The following is a 19,089-nucleotide window of genomic DNA, read 5'->3' as shown; positions in this document are numbered from 1 at the left end:
TTTATGCACCCAGACTTGGAACACATAATCTTAAAAACTATTTCCCATTTCAAAATTTTCAGCCATTGGTGTTTCTCCACCATTTCTCCCCATGAAACAGACATGGCTGCCCCACAGTGACTATAAAATCCTATACTGAACTTTCCCACACTGTGAGATGCTGGAAATGAAAGGTGCTGTATGAGGGCAAGGTATTATTTTATTACAAATGTGAATTATTCTGCCTCTTTAACAAGAAAAAGCTGGTGAGCTGTAGCACTTATGAAAGCAAAGACTAGAGTCAGAGAGTGTTGGCAGGCAATTTGTAAGCTTTCTCACACTGGTCTACAAATGCACCTTAGTGCTGACTTGTAACAAACACCCTGCTAGTCCAGCCCTGTTCAGATGTCCAGCCTTGCTTAGTAGAGCCAAATTTTGTGTTAGATTTTGTGATATGGACAAATATCCACCGGGGGTTCGGATGAGATCACCACACTTATTTTTGCTTGGGTGACCTAAGCCTGAAGTCTTTACCTTCCATGATTGAGAAAGTCCTGTATGAAACTAATATCAATTTTAGTCTCTTTTGCAAGTATGTTAGAAAGGAGCTATAACTGAAGCACAAGCTTCCAAAGCAAAGGACTCCTTAGAGTAAGGATCTTGACATTTTGCCACATGCAGTACACACTGCAATCCAGGGAAACCCACACAGCATTCAAATTGAGGTATGTGTGACTGGAGAACTTGATGCATGGAATTAATAAGAATGGGGGATTTATGCTGCTGAATATAGAGTATTCAGAGTCTGGCTTTAAAAAAAGCGCCAGATGATCCCAGCTTGCCAAAACAGAACAAGCTATGTTCTATCAGGGCAGGTGAAACAAGATGCTTAGCAAACACAGCAAATGAAAAGCACTGTATAAGTGGGTTACCCCTGGGGGTTCGGAGGGCTGCAAATTTCATTGCCCTGTGCTTTTGGCAGTAACTGTGTCCAAGGTGGGATTTACACTTGAGAGATGCCAGAAGTAGTGTTGCTGCACTCCCATGGGGCTTCTGCAGGAAAGACGAGGGGCATCTTTAAACTCTTGCTAGGGATCAGTAAGAACATTTTCAGCAAAAGCCACTTGAGAGATACTCTAGCCCTCACTCTGTCTCAGCTGCCGTAGGGGAACCCTGGTCCTCCTGGAGACGTAGGGATTGCTGGGGTTCTGAGTTCACTTTTGCGATAAGTGTAAATTAAAACTATTCTGCCAAAAAGCTGTGGGATGCAGGTGGCATAGCTTCATTGTAAGCATGACGCAGTACGATGGGGACACCGACTGGCTGTTACAGGACAGATTACTCTTTGGGCTGAACCGTGCCACACATTCTTTGACAAAAAGGTAACCCTATAAAATAAACCATAGTAAAAGTGGAATACACTGGATAAGAGTGAGGGAAGGCTGCTGGTAGCTGGTTTCCTTCCCTCTGGCTATGTGCACCTCTGGCATATAGTGGGAAAAGCTGATGGTAACTTATTGATTAAATAAGTGATTAAAATACGTTGTATCTAATGAGAAGCTGGTAAAATGTTGGTTTATTTTCAGTTAGGCACTGAGTCGGAAACTTCTGGCTTCCTGCCCACTTTTTGTGTGTGTACTTTTTTTACCGAGGAAACCTTGTCTCCTCCCACTCACGATAGTCACTGATTGATGGGGATTATTTCTCTCTCTATATATATAAAAAAACCTTTCCCGTGGGATGAAAGACTGATGTCATCACATCACTCTGCCATCCCATAGGCTCTCCCTTCCCACAGGCTCCCTGCGCTGGACACTTTTTGGGAATGGCACAACTTGCTCCAGGGCCACTTGCTTGCGCTGCTGTTGTTCTTGGTGCTCATGGGCTGCTGGGACAACAGGCTCAGGAGCAGCGTCAGGAGACCTGTGTCCCCAGCCGCCCGCTGCCCGATCCTCTGCTGAGCCCTGAGTGGCCGTGTCCTCAGCCCAGCCCCGAGCTGCTCCAGTGAGACCCAAGCTTCCTCCTGCCTGCCCAGCCACGTGCGGGGCTGCAGCAGTGAGTGGCACTTCTGCAAGGCAAGTGAGGAGGTGCCTAGCAGCACTGACCTGAGTGGACCAGGTCCCTTTTACCTGATGCTGCAGCCCCTCGCCTTCCCTCCTACCCTGTGCGGTTGGAGCACTAGTTCTGGTTTCCTGCTATGAGGGGGTGAGGAGAGAGAAAGCCCTGAGCCTCTCTGTGCAGGGAAGAAGCCACTTGCCCCCCCCCTTCTGGTCAGACATCTATCCCCACCCTGCTCCTGCCCCACACCCTCAACCCCCTCACTCACCACCCTGCCGAGACCCTGCACTCCCAGTCCCTTCACTCCCCCCTCCAAGACCCTGCACCCCCAGCTCACTCCCCCTGCTGAGACCATACGCCTCCCCAGCCCGCTCACTCATTCCCTCCACTGAGACCTCTGCACCACCAGCCTGTTCCTGCCTCCTCCACTGGCCAGATACCCTGTCCCCTACCTTCCACCCTGAACTTGCACCCTCAGTCCCTCCTGCACCCCAGCTCCTGCCCAGACCCTGCACTTCCGCGCCCAATCCCACTCAGTGGCAACCCTGTCCCACACACTGAACCCCTCATTTTTGAGCCCATGCCAGAGCCTGGGGGGCCCCACAAAATCCACTAACCCTGAAACCGCAGAAGAGTTAATCTGACCTGAAGCCTTGAACCTCAGTTCTCCGCCCTCCCCTCTGCCCCCTCCTCCCTCCCCAGGGCTGGAGAACCAGGAAAGCCAGGTGTTTCAGTTGGGGACCACATCATTGAAGGTTGTGGAGGTTTGGAGGGGCTGTTTTTCCTTCTCTCTTATGTTGTTCCCAACTGATTTTTCTTTGGGTCAGAGGCTCCTGACCCAAAAAAGGTTCCTCACCCCTGCCATTAATAAAGACAATGTTGAAACCTTTTTGTGTTGGACACAATATTTTACTTTATTAAAAATTAAGCCTGACCAACAAGGCCCCATTTGGGGCCCAGTTCCCAACTGGCCACAGCATCCTGTCCCTGGCCCCGATCCTGGGGCAGGCCCCTTGGTCCAGCCCCCATTGGGCTGCAGAAAAGGCTAGTGGCAGCCCCCCTTTTGCTACGGCACAGGTAGGAGGAGAGGCCATGATCCTGCTGTGGCAGAGAGAGGGGGGTTGGCAAGTGTAGTGAGCAGGGGGCAGAGCCCCTTAATTCTATGTAAGACAAAAAATAAAAAAGTACAATGCCAAAAATATTAGATCCTAAATGAAATTGTCAGAAAGCTGAAGAATGTACCAGTTTCACTTTGGTTGCCACTATTTCAGCATAGTTTTGGATATGCTCCATGGGACCAGGAATGGTTGAGCTTTGAGGAATAGCCTCTCCCAGATCAAACAACCTCAGCTTAAAAGCTTTCAGGTAAAAGTATCTGAGTGATTTAGGTGCCTAAGTCCTATTTTTCAAAATTAACTAGTGAGTCTAAAGTCTTTCATAAAATGGAACTTGGACTCCTCTGTCACTTAGGTACTTTAGTTCATTTTTATCCTTCCTCTAAGAGAAAAGGTAGAAACTGAGGTCAAGATTTCAAAAGTAGCTGATGATAATTTCTAAATGCTTCAAATAATGGGTGCCCGTCTTGAGACTTCTTAAAGGGGTCTGGGTTTTTTTTCCAGAGTTGTTCCCTGGCATTGCCTGAAAATCAGGCTCCGTTCAAGTACAGGCAGTCCCCGACTTACGCGGATCCGACTTACGTCGGATCCGCACTTACGAACGGGGCTTTCTTGCCCCGGAGGTCGAGGTGGCGGATTGCTACCTGCGAGCTTCGGGGCAAGAAAGCCCCGTTCGTAAGCTGCTCCGGTGCCCCTGGTCTGCTGGAGACGGTCTCCAGCAGACCAGGGGCACCGGGCGGGTTCCCGCGCTTCTGAGGCTTTGCCAGAGCAAAGCCTCAGAAGCGTGGGAACCCGCCGCGGCTGCGGCTTCAGTCCCGGTGCCTGTGGTCTGCTGGGGACTGAAGCCGCAGCCGCGGCGGGTTCCCGCACTTCTGAGGCTTTTGCCAGGCTTTGCCGCTGCGGCTCTGCTCCCGTGTCCCTGGTCTGCTGGGGGTGGGAGGGGGGGGGGTGGGGCGCAGCTAGTGTGCCCCCCCCCCCAGCAGACCAGGCTTTTGTTTTGGACCCTGGGGCAGAGCAGCTGGGGCGCTGCCGATTGGTCCTGCAGCGCCGCTCTGGGCACTACTGGACCAACCCGGCAGCACCCCAGCTGCTCTGCCCCAGGTTCTGATTCAGCCGCTGCTGGTCAGTTTCAGCAGTGGCTGAATCAGGATGCCTGGGGAAGAGCAGCTGGGGTGCTACTGGGTTGGTCCAGTAGCGCCGAGGAGCGGTGCTACTGGAGCAACCCAGCAGCACCCCAGCTGCTCTGCCCCAGGCGTCCCCAAGTCAGCCGCTGCTGAAACTGACCAGCGCTGACTACAGGAAGCCCGAGGCAGAGTTGCTCTGCCCCAGGCTTCCTGGAATCAGCCGCTGATCAGTTTCAGCAGCAGCTGACTTGGGGAAGCTTGGGGTTCTTAAGTTGAATCTGTATGTAAGTCAGAACTGGCGGTCAGTTTCAGCAGCGGCTGAATCTGGACGCCAGTTCCGACTTACATACAGATTCGACTTAAGAACAAACCTACAGTCCCTATCTTGTACGTAACCCGGGGACTGCCTGTATCTCATGTTTAGGCCCCCCAAAACATTAGTAGCTTTTGAAAATCTGGGCCTAAAAGCTGAATTAAGGCTTCATCTGCCATACTGGTAGCTGTCAGTTTTGCCGGGCCTGGGCAAGTGGGGAGGGCCCTGCTCCACATCCCTGGAAGGGGCTGGAGCACCTGGCATCGGCCACTGTCAGAAGCCAGGATACTGGGCTAGATGGACCATTGGTCTGACCAGGTATGGCCATTCTTATGTTCAGCCCTAGTGTCGCCTGGAGCACTCTGTGCCCCACCCCCGCATGGTGCTCCAGCAGTGATGTAACGGGCCAGGGGCTTCAGCTGCTACCACAATACTGGCATCATGATCTGGGAGCTCCAGGCCCTTTTGGATAGCCGGGCCCTGAGGCAATAAATACAATAAAATTCAGTAAAACTCTGGTATTGCTTGTATGGGTAAGATTCCTTTTGTGAATAAAGGCTGAAAGTTTGGGCTCCTGGAGAATAGGAATACTGGTAGTTGCCACACAGACAAACTGAGCTGCTGTTACAGTCTCATGAACATCTCCTACACATCACTGGATGTTAGTACTTGTTTTAGTTAGGCCAGGAATGCTGACTAGGATATCAGGGATATCCTCTGCTCTTTTCAGTAAGTGCACTGAGCTATTGAACCTTGAACTATAGAGCCACTAGAAATTTCCGCTTGGCTTCTCCTTTGGAGGACACTTTTAATGTCCAGTGCTGCAGTCCACACAGGAGTCCAGGCTTTAGTGTGGGGCTTGAACTTCTGGTAACCTTCTATCCTAGAGGTAAAAGTGAAACAGAAGGAACCAAACTACATTTATATTTGCAACCACTATTATTTGTTGTTGCTGCTTCCTTTGTGTTAGGAGAAAACCAGGTACAGAACGCTATACGTCCATAAACATCTGTTGGATAGTCTTGTTTTAAATTCCCCATTTGTGAAGTAGTAAGGGGATTCTTTGTTTTCCTCGATTTAAAGAGATGGTAGAGCAGCTGTTCCAAGTAACAATAATGACACTATTGCTGAGACAAACATTTTCATGATGATGCATGGGAACACTAAATCCAAACCACATTGTTTAGCTATTGCATGCTTTCACTCCAGTAAAGGGGAATGTCACATAACTGAAAGTAAATCGAAGAGATCATAGTTTAGAAAATATGACAAAGTTGAAAACTTAAAGCTGTATTACACAGTAACATCCTTTAACAGGGAAATAATTGATCCAAAGTACTGTATATATGTGTGTTTTATGGAAGTTTATTAGGTATAATTTATCTCTGGTCAGCAAAGTGAACAGAAACATTTCAAGAGAACAGGGTAGAGAGTGCTGACATGTGCTGCTGGGAAAAGGATATGGCACTGTGAAGTTATGGATGTATTCAGATAATAAAAGCATAGATTCTATGACCTGAAAGCATCCATTTCTTCTACTTTACTTACATCCACCTCACCTCTATCTTTCTCTCCCTCCCCCCCCCATTTTTTGTATGCAGAAGAGAAGCAATGGCATTTGGAAAGAAAAATGCAGTACAAGAGTTTGTGAGTGAATAGAAGGTTTAATGTTCGTGATGCCCAAAACACTTAAGTAATTCTTGAGTGTGACTGTGGAAAGATCTACCTTAACATCAGCAAAGTCTCTCTGCTGGCAGCCTCTGAGATAATTTGTCATTTTGCGAGTTGGAGAGCCTTTTCCTTCTGGTACTGTGTTGAGAGGCTACTAAGTTTAGATCCTAGGAATACAAACAACGAGAAGTCCTGTGGCACCTTATACACAGATTTATGGGAGCATAAGCTTTCATGGGCAAAGATCCACTTCATGAGAACTGACAAAGTGGGTCTTTGCCCACAAAAGCTTATACTCCAATAAATCTGTTAGTCTACAAGGTCACAGGACTTCTCGTTGTTTATGCAGATTCAGACTAACAGGGCTACCCCTCTGATATTTGTCACCTAGGATACAAAGTTTCTCAGTCTGATACAGAAGGCTGCAAAGTTCATGCAATATGTGGGGAGATAAATGTATTGCATAAACATTTTATTTTCTTCTAGAAGATCATATATGGTTTTCCAGTGACACTTCTTACAAAGACCAACAGTATTTGATAATTTCAAAATCAGTGGGCCGGCTTCATTATCAAAATAATTGTGCAGGTGTTGCAGGATTCTGCCACATGACCTTTTGGAGTAAAACTCAGAAAGCTGCACAGTATATGTGCTTAACTCAACAAAAAAAAAAAAAAAAAAAAAAAAAAAAAAAAAAAAAAAAACACCACCAAATTAAAAACGCATGCAGTCACAATACAGCATGTGGGTGGCTTTTAGGCAAGTGCAGGCTGTTGTTAAATGTTGAAATCAAATATGGGCATAGGGAAAACTGGTGTGTGGATGGAAAGACTGATCACATATTTTGTCCTGTAGTTTAAATGTGTGGTGAGTTCTTCTGAAATTGAAAATCTGGATGCTAGTGAACCAGATTGAGGGGGGAACAAATAGGAATCCAATTCTGGACTTTTGCCCATTTCTAGAATCAAACTAAATGGAACCTTTAGAAGATTCAGAAATATTAAGTTTGCACTTTCCTATTTGTTTTCCAGTGTTTGTGATCTCTGCATTGAGGCTAGAACTCTCTGTTTATTCATTCATCCATTTACTTATTGCAGTAATGCGGTCCTAATAAATATATATCTGAGAATGTCAACCTTTACATATTTGACTTCATAAGCTGTCATTGAGGTAGGGAAAATTAGCGTAATTTTAGAGAGTCAGAAACTGAGGCCCTGAGATTAAATTTCTTGCCCACGGTCACATGGGAAGCTTGTGGCATAGACAGTTTTTGATCCCAGAATTTGAGGATCCCAGTCCAGTACATCAACCACAAGACCATCCCTTTGGACATTAGTGTGCCAAAGTCTAATCAAAGACTGTTCTTACAGTCTCCAGCCTAAGTTTGCAGGCTCAAGTGGTTTGGAAAAATACTGGCAATTTTGGCTATATAACCTGAATTGACCCTTTAACCATTTTGAGATTTTTCCTGTTATAAATGAAAAATCTGAGCTCTCTAGTTTTGTTCTGTCTCCTTGCTTATCCTCCCAAAATGGAAAACATCATTTTCCCATCTTACAAAAATGTCACTTTCCCCATAATTTAAAGAAACACACTTGAAATTAATCTTTGCTGCTTTAACAGCAGCTCTGTTGTAACAAAGCATATAAATAACTCAGAGGAGTAGGCCTGTTTACCTTTTAGGGCATGTCTACACTACACAGAAGATTGACATTCCAGAGGTCGATTTTCTGGCCTTTGATTTAGCGGATCAAATATGGACCCATACATCAAATGCTGAGGGCAGCTCCAGCTGGTGTCTGGTGGTACTCCTTTTGGGAGGAGTAAGGGAAGCTGATGGGAGTGATCAGCCTCCCGTTTTGTGGATGGCATGGAAATGCGATTTAAAGTATGTAATTAACATCGCTGGAGTCGTGTGTCTTATTTTGCCCTTCCACTATAGCGTAGACCATGCCTTATAGTTTTGTACAGAAAGTCTGTCCCATTGTATCATCCCGGGAGGGTCACACTATAGTGAGCGTTGGAACAAATGAATTCTGAGGTGTAGAGTCATGATCCGGTCCTGCTGAGGGCTTCCTACAGGATGATGAGGTCCCACAGTTCCTACTCACATCTGCAAAATGTTGAAGGTGTATGTGGCAGAACCCTAGCTGTGGGAAACCATCATAGCTCCATTGATTTCAATGGAGCATTGACAGTTTAAACCAGCTAAGGATAGGGTTGCCAGTTTTGGACATATAGCTGGAGGTTTCATCACATGACACTCTCTATTTAAAGGTTGATCATCCTGGAGACTTAGCAACCATAGCTAAGGGCCTGCCTGCCACGGCATTGGATGAGTCAATCAGCAGTACCCTGCACGATCAGAATCATTAGAGACGTGGAGCGGCTTCTGTATCATTTTATCATCTGATTTTGAAACGTATCTCCTTTGCTTTAGCATAGCTAGGGTAAGGAGCCTGGTCTGAAGCCCATTGAAACTAAGACTTGTTGCTGCACCTTTGGATCATCCCTTAAGGTGCAAGAGAGAAGCAGCGCTTTGTGTACATGGAAGGATAATCATAATTAAGTTCCTTCATAGTGCACCACTTCATATGCTTCACACATTAATCCACAGTCCTGATCAAGCCACACATGGACCATAAAATTCAGAAGCAAAATACTTGTGTGTGCACACACATACACAACACACACACACACATAGAGTACATTTGGTGTATTAAGGTTGAAAAAATGAGTTTTAAATGTCAGTGAACAGACTGAAACAAATATTCCAGGTTCTTTAATAGTCTTAATAAAAGGCTTGCCATCCTTTGCATTTATAGAGAAGTGATTTTTGCTATGAGAGGATTGTTTAATCTACTGTCTTTGTATTCATAGCTATTTTTGAGCTTGTGTTCCTCTTATGTCACTTCTCTTATGCACAGAATTTGTAGTTTCCTCTGATAAATGGGCTTTTCTGACAAGAAAAGGGAGACACTCTAAGCTGTCAGATGCTTTAAATTCCTGAGTATCATGCTGAATGGGACACATGGATGTTGTGATAATAACATGTTATCTTAATGATGTGTGTCCTCGTGATGCATGTTTTGTAATGGATACAGTACATAAAACTTCAATAGTGCCTTGCCAGGGTATCTTTGAAATGAGATTCATTGCTTAAGGGTTTTCTTCCTTCTTAAATAAACAAAGAGTAAACGAACAATTGCTGAGTCCAAGTTTGAATCCTAGCACTTCCTGCTAAGTCCAAAAAACAGTGCAAGGAACATATTTGGTCTGTTCTTTCTAAGGCTTTATAATGTGATAGGAAGGATGTTGTGTGTAACATCAAAGAGTGAGGTGGTGGTATTTCCAAGGCATGACTTCTGGAGGTCTCAATGAAAAAAGATATATTCATTTTTCTCTTCAATATGGTAGGTTTAATTGGACTGGATTCTCATCAGAAATGTTTCAACAATTTCCTTCATTGTGTTTCTGTGTGCCTTTTTTGACTAGCCAAATTTCTCTCATTTCCCAAGACATGTTAAGTGACTACTCACAGAGTTTAGCTAAGAACAGTGTTGAGCAAATTGCAAGTTGCCAAAACTAGCCAATAAACCACTGGTGATGAGCCAGTGTTTCTGCTCTTTAAGCTCATGGTGAATGTTGGCTGCTATTTCCTCTAGGGAAAAGCAAAAGGGTTTGTGTCATGGTCAGGCACAAACCATATCCTGCATCTGAACACATCCAGACTTTTTGGAAAAATACCACTATGGATCAGAACGTTATATTTGGGGACCATCTCTAATTTGTGTAACAATGTATTGTTGAAATACAAGCCAGAGATAAGCCATGCAGTTTTGCTACCTGAAGACTGCTGTATTTCAGTGGTGAATGAAATGATCCCATTTAAGGTCTAAGTTGAATATGTGGGGGCAGATTTTGGCCCAGTTGGGTGTAGTTAACAGTTACTTAACGTAATTAGGAGGCTGGTGTAACTGTGAGCAGGCGATCCTTCTAAACATAGATCATAATGCATTAAAGACAAGGCATATCACATTACTAGATTTTCATCTTGTCCATGCCTTTGTTGCAGCAAACATGCCAGGAATAGTACCTGCTTTGGGAAAGAGTACTTGGATGCTCTTCAGAAACAACTCTCTATCAAGTGTTATAACTGCACCAGTTAGAGATGGGCTGAGGGCTGTCTCAGAGCTTTGCTCTCATTAATAATATGAAAACTATTTTTAAAAATGTCAGTGCCAAAAAGATTGTTTTGGGTTAGGGCATGGAATGAATAATGTTGTAGTAGAGACTATGAATTATGTTCTGTTATTTATTCATTTTTCTTGGGAGGGAGACGTGTGCTTAATGGCAGGAGCAGCTGCCTGGGACTCAGGGCTCCTGGGAGCTCTTATGGCTCTGCCACTGACTTCCTATGTGGCCTTGGGCAAGTTATTTCATTTCTTTGTACCTTGTCTGTGAAAAGGGCATATATATGCTCCAGTTACGGGGGTGCTTAACAATGGTAAAGCTCTTTGAGAACCATGGCTGAAGGCAAAATATCTTGTTTGAAGTTTCAGAAAGGTTTGGTAAAAAGTGTTTTACAAAATACTGAACAAATAGAAGAGAAGAAACAGATGATGCTGAAGCTGAGACAATGTGCAGGACAGTGATTCTAATGTGTTGTATGGTGATGTATAGATTATTTTGCATTTGAATGAAATAAGATTGTTTTCTTTTGCAATATTTTAAGTTTTGCTCTCTCCCTGACATGATACAAGACTGAGAATCACACTCCTAGAGATTGTTCTCCTGAGTGCACCCGCAACGGCTTGAATCAATGTTAAACTGGACCAGCCAATAGATAGTTACTGTTTATTCATCTATAGCATAAAATCCTGTTTAAATTGCCTACTTGCAGATAACCAAAACTAGTGACTTTGTCACATCCCCAACTAAGTTGGCAATATGCATTTCCTCCCCAATGTATAAGGCATCAGATGGAAAAATGCTATCTTGTCCATATTTTTCATTTTTCAAATTCATTAAATATTTTTGATAATTTTCACAATAGTTCCCCTTTATTTAAATGTATCTTACTGTCTACAAATTGAGCTCCACACTGATATGTAACCTGGAAGTTTTGGTCATCATTTTACCCTCAGAGATGGGTTTCCCTCCATTAGTTGCCTGCACTTGCACCAGACATGTGATCATCTTTCTGGTTGGGAAGAAATGGATGTTCCTCCCACTGGAATCTATTATAGCCTTCCCTTATGTTAGACAGGGGGCTTGCCAGGACCTTTGAAGGACCTATGTTATTGTGGTGATCTTCTGGCTTAGAAAAGCTGGATATTCCTCCCTCTGGGAACCTTCCAGTGCTTCATCTTGTGTCCGCCAGAAGGCTCACTAGAGAGCAGTGATAGTGCCCCTACTGTTTTCTGGCTGTAAACAAGGGATCTAAGGCTGTAAACAAGGGATCTTCAGTCCTGTGCATAGGAGCCTAGTCCACTCCTATTAGATTCTGCACTCTGAGTATCCTGATGGGAAAGTTTATACCAAAAAACTTGTGAAATGGAATTTGGATCCTAATTCCTCATTCCCCATTTAGTAAAGTCACCTTGTATCTCAGTCTCTTCCCTGTGGAACTCCTAATTAAAGGTTGTGTGGTTGCTGGTCCCTGCCATCAATGTGTATCTCCATGACCACAGATTTTATATAATTAGATAAAAATGGCCTTTTGCATTTGAATCAGACTGGAAAGATGGGTGTCTCACACTGACCCTGGGAGCAATTCTGGTCTTACTGAAGTAATTGGGTTCCAGATTTCATCCCTTATTTAAACCACAATGACTCTGAAAGAATTTTACAAAGATGGGCCTCATGCTTTAATGTGAACATTACTGACAGCGGAACTGAAAAAATCTATACAAAGAAAGATGACAAACCCAAACCCCTGCAATTGTGAATTGATTGGAACAAACTAGACAGACTACCCAAGCAGTGCTTTCCAATCATATTAACTCAGATCAAAAATAAAAATGTAGAGGGGATAGATCCATTTAAAAATATGTAGGTTTCAAGGAGTTCTACACCAAACTGAAATTTGGACACTGATATTAGACTAATTACGTCTATATATGTAACCCACACACCTAGTGTGGTTACTGAGCAATGCAAATGGAACCTAGACCACAGCAACAGTTAAGACCAAGAGACCTCTACAGCAGGGGTTGGGAGGCAGCTGGCTTTTAGCTCTGAGGCTAGAGGTTCCTACACTAAGCTTAAGAGGTCACAGGTTCAAATCTACCTGTTGGCAGTTACATACATTTTTAGCATGGCCAGGTACTGCTTTCTTGAGATTTTTATCCATTATTTCTGACTTTTTTTTTTGTATTCCTTGTAAAACCTAGGTTAGAACTATGCATGCTGCTGGAACATGAACCCATCTTTGAAACAGAGACAAATCATGATTCCCTTTCCTGCTGTCCTCTTCTCCTCTACCAGAAGGTAAATTGCTTTTCTTTATTTCTCCCATTGGTTATCTGATGCACATTTGATATGTCCAAGGATTGGTGCACTGGGATTAAAATAGTTATTAATACGTTGTTAAAAAGTAGTAAAATTAAAAACTAAATAAAAGGGCAGCCCATAAATAGCCTGATACAATTACAGGAGCTTCTGGAGCAGCCCAGATTCTGGGAGGCACACAGGATTGCCAGCCAGGAATATTTGTATTTTAATTTTGGCTCTGACACTGTTCTTAAATCAGCTACTCCAATTCCCCTTTTCCTGTCTGTAAAAAGGGGGAGATGATACTTAGCTTTGTGAGCATAATCACTGTGAGGTTTAATTAAGGATTGTAAAGCATAACAAAGGTGAAAAGAACTCTAGCAGACCTAAGTAGTATGAACTGATTAAAACGAAGAAAGGCTTTAAAAATCCTAAAGAGAAGATTGATAAAAATACATGAGTATGTACACATGCAGATGAAAATTCAGCCTATGATTTAGAGTCAACTTAGCCAGGTTTGGAAGCAGAAATAACTTCTTGCCTCTTCTAGATAACAGTAGAGAAGTTGCCTGATCCATCACAGATGACCATGCTGCTGAATCGCTACAGTACAGATCCTCGGTATCAGCAACTCTTCATCAATCTGGTAAGAGTGAAGCCAACTCTAAAAACAAACATTTCCTCCATGAACAATGTGTTTGTTATATTTTCTCATTTGTTTATGATGGCTGTGTCAGCCTCACTGATTTACATAAACACTGCCAATCCTGGGACGTTACACTCTCAACAAAAGTAGCTGAGTACAAAGAGCATTCCAAAGTTTTAATTCATATTGTATAAATATAACAGATGTTGATAAAATGAGCCAACAAGAAAATACAACAAAGGAGACTATTTCAAGGGGGCTTTTGATTAAAATACATTCCAGATTGACAAAAAGATACAATGTTAATGGAATAGATCATTTAACTGTCGTTATTTGGCTCCTATAGCACTGTAAAGCAAACATAAAGCAATGCTCTAGAGTTTTCACTCAGTAACTTTGCAGCGCCTGTATATTAATGTATAAATAAAGCTAAATGTCTTCCTCCCCCCTCCTTTTTTCTGCGGTGACGTTTCCATGTTTATTTCCTAAACACTGCACTGGGATACTGGTCCCAAGCACGTGATAGTTTTGAGTGCACTGTACAAGGCTTAAGAAAAATAAATAATTAAAGAAAGCTAGCGTTTGCCTCAGTGAGCCTACAATGAACAGGGTAGACTCAGATAAAATATGGCAACTGGGAAATTCAGAGTTGGGACTAACTTAGAGGGCTTTTATTAAAACAATATTTTGAATTCTGCTTGAGCTCATGGTAGTGATCCTAATGAACACAAGAATTACCATACTGGATCTGACCTGATGTTCACCTAGGCTGGTACACTGCCTCTGACATTGTGCTTTGGAGGAAACTGTAAGAGCCTTGCTTCCCTTCTGGGATAACCGGCCCCCTACGTGGATCTTATCCTGAGCTGTAATAATTTGAGATGGGTTAAAACCCGAGGCATGAGGTTTAGTATCCCCTCTAAATTTTTGTTATTAATTGTGACATCTCTGGATAGTCTTGGTCTCTGTATAAATGTCTCATCTCTTTTTGATTCTTAAGTTCTTGACCAAAATGACTTCCTGTGACAATGAGTTCCACAGTATAATCATATGTTGGGGAGCAACCATATATCTTATTATTTGTTTTGAATTTTTCTTTCAGTTTCATTAAATATTCACTTGTTCTTGTAAAATACCATACGACTGGGAGAACACAAGTTCCAGATCTATCTTCTTGATATTATTTATTATCTTATCCTATCCTCTCTCTTTCTTTTTTCCAAACCAAACATGTGACCTTCAGAGCTGCTCTACAGCTACTCTTAACAGGCCTGACAAACTCCCTAAGCCTAACATACTGCTGTAGAGAGTGTCTTCAAAGGTATCAGATGAAAACTGGTAACACAAAGGTCATTAATATCATTGTGAAATGTGTGTATTAATTCTAGATAAAGAATTGTGGATGTTCACTGATACTTTGCTTTAAAGTATGTTACCAAACAAAAGGAGAAACCTATTTTCTCCCATACAGGAAGAAAGGCAGATATCTCCCTGTCTAATGTAAATTGAGCAATGTTGAACAAAATATAATGGGAACTGCCTTTGAATAGAAATCTGTAGGAGAAGCCAAGTTGACAGGGCTGTGTGAACTCAGCATGGGAAAACACTGGATCTGAACCCCAGTTCACCCTATTTCTGGAAGTAAACTCTTGAGGAACTTTGGAAATATAAGGAAAAGCAAAAGTACACTCTGTCATCTGTTTACTGGTAACAAGTAGGGGAAATCAGGAAAATCCAGATGTGGAGTTGATTGAAAACCAGCAAGTTCTACCAAGAAGCTCCATGGATAAGAAAACAGCTTTAGCCAAAGGACCACATTATGTTTAGTCTCCTAGAAATGTGTTATACTTTTGTTTCATTTGTAACCAATTCTGTTTCCATTACTCCTACTCTATATCATTTAAATCTCTGTCTTTGTTAATAAACTTCTATGTTTTATGAGTTGATCTCTGTGCTGAGATATTAAGCACAATGTGAATTAGTTGAATCAAACAAGCTGGTGTGAATACTCTCTTTGGACACAGTGAACTTTCTTTGGGAAGTTCTATAGTCTGTGGTAAGCAGGATATCAGACTAGATGATAACAGTGGTCTCTTCTGGCCTTAGAATCTATGAAGTCAGACATTTTTGTGAGTGTTCAGTGACAGGGCATGAGCACTCCATTGGAAAATTCCACCAGGGGCTTGGGACCTAGCATGCATGAAGTATACCCTGGAAAGCAAAGCAAAGTAAGGGCCAACAGAGTCCTGAGAAATCTGTCTAGGACAGCTAACAGACTGGGCTAATAGGAATTTTCGCCCAGTTTAGCACCAGCAAATCTCTCTTTCACTGAGACAGGGGCATGGTAACCTATAACTTTGGGTGTCCTGAGAAAGTGTCACCAAACAATCTCTGTCCTTCTAATCTTTTTTCTTTTGTGAGTTTTTCCAAGTCCACGATCATTCTCACTGCTCTTCTTTGACTGTCCCAGCCCTTTTATGGTACTCACTATTCTTTTTAGATTGGTTAACCAGCATTTCACACAGTATTCCAGATGAGGCCATCCCACTAATTACATACAATTATTATAATATTTTTTGTTTTATTCCATGTCCCCTTCATTATGCATTTTATTAGTTTTCTTTAACCACAGCTACAGATTAAGCAAAGGTCTTCATTGAACTGTCTGCAGGGAAGCTCAGGTCCCTTTTTAAATTTACAACCTGTAATGCATATGTATCATTTAATTTTTTGCTGTCATATGTATTACTTTGCATTTATTGACAATAAATTTCAGTTGTCATTGTTTGCCCGTTTGCCTAGTTTGTTCACATATCTCTGAAGTTCTTAATAGTCCTCTTTGGTCTTAACTAGAGTAAATAACTTTGTGCTGTCTGAAAACTTCACTATCTATTATCTTCCTTCTCTTTCCAGATAATTAATAAATGTATTAAACAAATAAATAAACTTTGAGGAGTTCTGTCGTTAAAATTTTACTATGATGAAAAGTATTGACCATTTCTCATCCTACTCTGTTTTCTTTCTGATCCATTTTTCCACAAGTCCATTATTTTTATCTCCCTTATTATTTAACTTCTTTAGTGGCCTTTTGTGAGAAACCTTGTCAAAGTCTAAATAAATTGCATCATCCGGTTCTTCTTTATTCATTACTTTATTGACACAGTCTAAGAATTCTGAGAGATTAGTGAGACATAATTTTCCTTTTCAGAAACTATGGTCTTTAGACTTATCATGATTTTCCAGCTGTTCTGATATGCTCTTATTAATTAACATTTGCTGCAAGTCTTACCGAACCATCTGTAGAGTCTATCTTACATATAGGCTCAGGACTTAGTACCTCCAGTCCTATGAACTAATGGCTCTTGGTTTATGTGCTTGAATATTTAAGCTCTTTCAGTACTCTTGTATGGAAATAATGAAGGCCTATTGACTTGTTGCTTTTCAAATGATCAGTTTATTCAAGCACCATTACTTCTGACACCTCAGTCTCTGAGAATACCTCATTTTTGTTACCAGAAAAGAACAGGTCTGGAGTAAGAATCACTCCAGCATTCTTAGGAGAGAAAACTGATGAAATGAAACTATGTAGCATCTCACCAGTGTCCTTATCTTCCTTCATTGATCTCTTCATCCATTGGCAATTCAATGAATTCACTGATTCTTTAGTGAGCTTTCTGCTTCTGAAACATTTAACAAATCTCTTGCTTGTTTTATACATTTAGTTACCTGTTCCTCAATATGGTAGAGAAATGTGAAGGTAAAAGTAGATGCTCATTTCCTTCACTGTGGACTCATTAATTAGAAATTTCCCTACAACTGACAGAAATTTCCCTACAATTGGCAGTCATCAAAGATGTATCTCCAAGGTTTTGCTTGGGATTTTTGAGGATAATGAATTTAATTTCCAGCTGCTTCTGGCTTTTTCCAACTAGTCTCACATCCAAATACCCGCTAATATTGGCCATATTTAGTTTTTGAAATTTGATTAGATTACAGTTTGAGGTGGTGTGACTGCAGACCAGACAAAAGAATACTAAGGAGTATATTATTATTCAACCACAATATAGTTATACTATAAATAGACTAAATGGAGAATGGGAAACATTTAATATGAAGTATAGCTGAAGATTTGATTTGGCAAAAGGTATGTTTATGGCTTCCATTTTTCAACAGATTTGCTTTCTTTTTTCCTGAACTGACTGCTGAATTGGAAATTTTCATTACATAAGTTGGTATCCCTAAAAAAATGCCTTGAAGGGAAAACATGCATATTCACTTTATTTAAGGAAGCTGCTTGGTCCATGAGAACCAGCAGGATTAAAAGTAGAAATGAGCAAATATTTTTGACCAAAACTTTTTTCTTTTGCAAAAATGCTAATTCAACGGCATCAAAAACATTTTTCATTAATTTTTGTTTCACCTGAATTATTAATTAAAAAACAAAGAATCCCCAAACTTCAAAATTCTGAAAAGAATTGCAGCAACTTATTTTGACATTTTCAAAATGATGTTTCTATTTTTATTTGAAATAACATTTTCAAAGTTTCCTTTACGATTTTTTAAAGAATCCAAAATATTAAAAAGGTTGAAACTGAAACAAAATGTTTTGATTGTTATTGAAATGAACATTATGTTTGACACAAAACAATTTTTTTCAGCTTTTCTAAATTGTCAACAAACTGCAAAATACATTATTCTCTAGGCTCTAACCTCAATCACTGTCAAAGACTTTCTGATTTCCCTACTGGGTCAATGAGTGAGGTGCGACTGAATTTTTTATGCCACACTTTGTCTCTTTCACACTGTTTTAATCAGTTTTGCACCAAGAATTATTAAAAAATTGACAATGGGAAACATGGAAATCTGCTTCATAAAACAAGAAAAAGAAACTCTGGCAAATAGCTGCAATAGCAGGTCAGGGCTAATGGGAGAAAAATGCCTGCAGACAGTGCTTGAGAATATATTTGTAGCTTTTCCTTTTGGTTCTTATTTGGTGAAATACAACTTTAACTTAGACATAAGCCAATGCATAGAGTCTCTGGTGGTGGAAAGTCTACTCTGAAGAAGTCTGTGGACGACAAAGTGACTGTAACCTCACGTTGCCAGGTGGCGTAGATGACAGGAATGGCTGGGGTGAGGGTCTGGTCAGGGCAATTGAGAGAGAGAGAGATTCAGTACAGCAATCTCTTAATGGCCTTTTTTGGCAGGCTCCGATAGAGCTCCTGGTTAGAACTCAAGTTGACTCATGGAGATGAATCAAGATGAGGGCTAGTTTGTTGCAGTGAGATCCAATTTGTCCTTTCTTGCTCTTCAGTATTCCTTTTAATAATAGGAATAACAGAATATTATTAATTAAAATATTTACAAAAAATCTGAATGCTCTTTCTCCTCTGGCTCCAATATACTTAGTATCCAAAAATGTTCCCAGACAGACTACAAGACACACCGTCCTCAGGTGAGCATGGAGAGCTTTCACCGATTTCCCAAACACTTCAGTGGCACTTAAGGATAGAATTAGGCCCAAGTGATGAGTAGGATGGTATATGGATAGATAAGATATAAGAAAGTTGGTGAATATCTCCTTAAAATATCAATATTTACTTGGGAAACCTACCAAACTGGCTTTAGCTGTGATCGTATTTTGAAACATTTATGTCTAAGGTGAGATTTAATGATCAGCGTTCAGCA

General features: G+C 41.6%; 1 protein-coding gene across 1 annotated transcript in view; it reads left to right on the top strand.

The window, feature by feature from the left end:
* The window catches only part of LOC102462787 (chloride channel protein C-like), a 111,887-nt gene that overhangs the window by 89,251 nt on the left and 3,547 nt on the right, over positions 1–19,089 (top strand). Inside the window, exons 14-15 of the mRNA XM_075920717.1 lie at positions 12,656–12,752; positions 13,306–13,401. Of these exons, the coding sequence (XP_075776832.1) occupies positions 12,656–12,752; positions 13,306–13,401 (193 nt within the window). The remainder of the gene's footprint in view (positions 1–12,655; positions 12,753–13,305; positions 13,402–19,089) is intronic.

This window comes from Pelodiscus sinensis, chromosome 2 (genome assembly GCF_049634645.1).
Source record: "Pelodiscus sinensis isolate JC-2024 chromosome 2, ASM4963464v1, whole genome shotgun sequence".
Classification (NCBI taxonomy): Eukaryota; Metazoa; Chordata; order Testudines; family Trionychidae; genus Pelodiscus; species Pelodiscus sinensis.
Note: the sequence above shows the minus strand (reverse complement) of the source record. Positions and strands in the feature narration are given on the sequence as shown.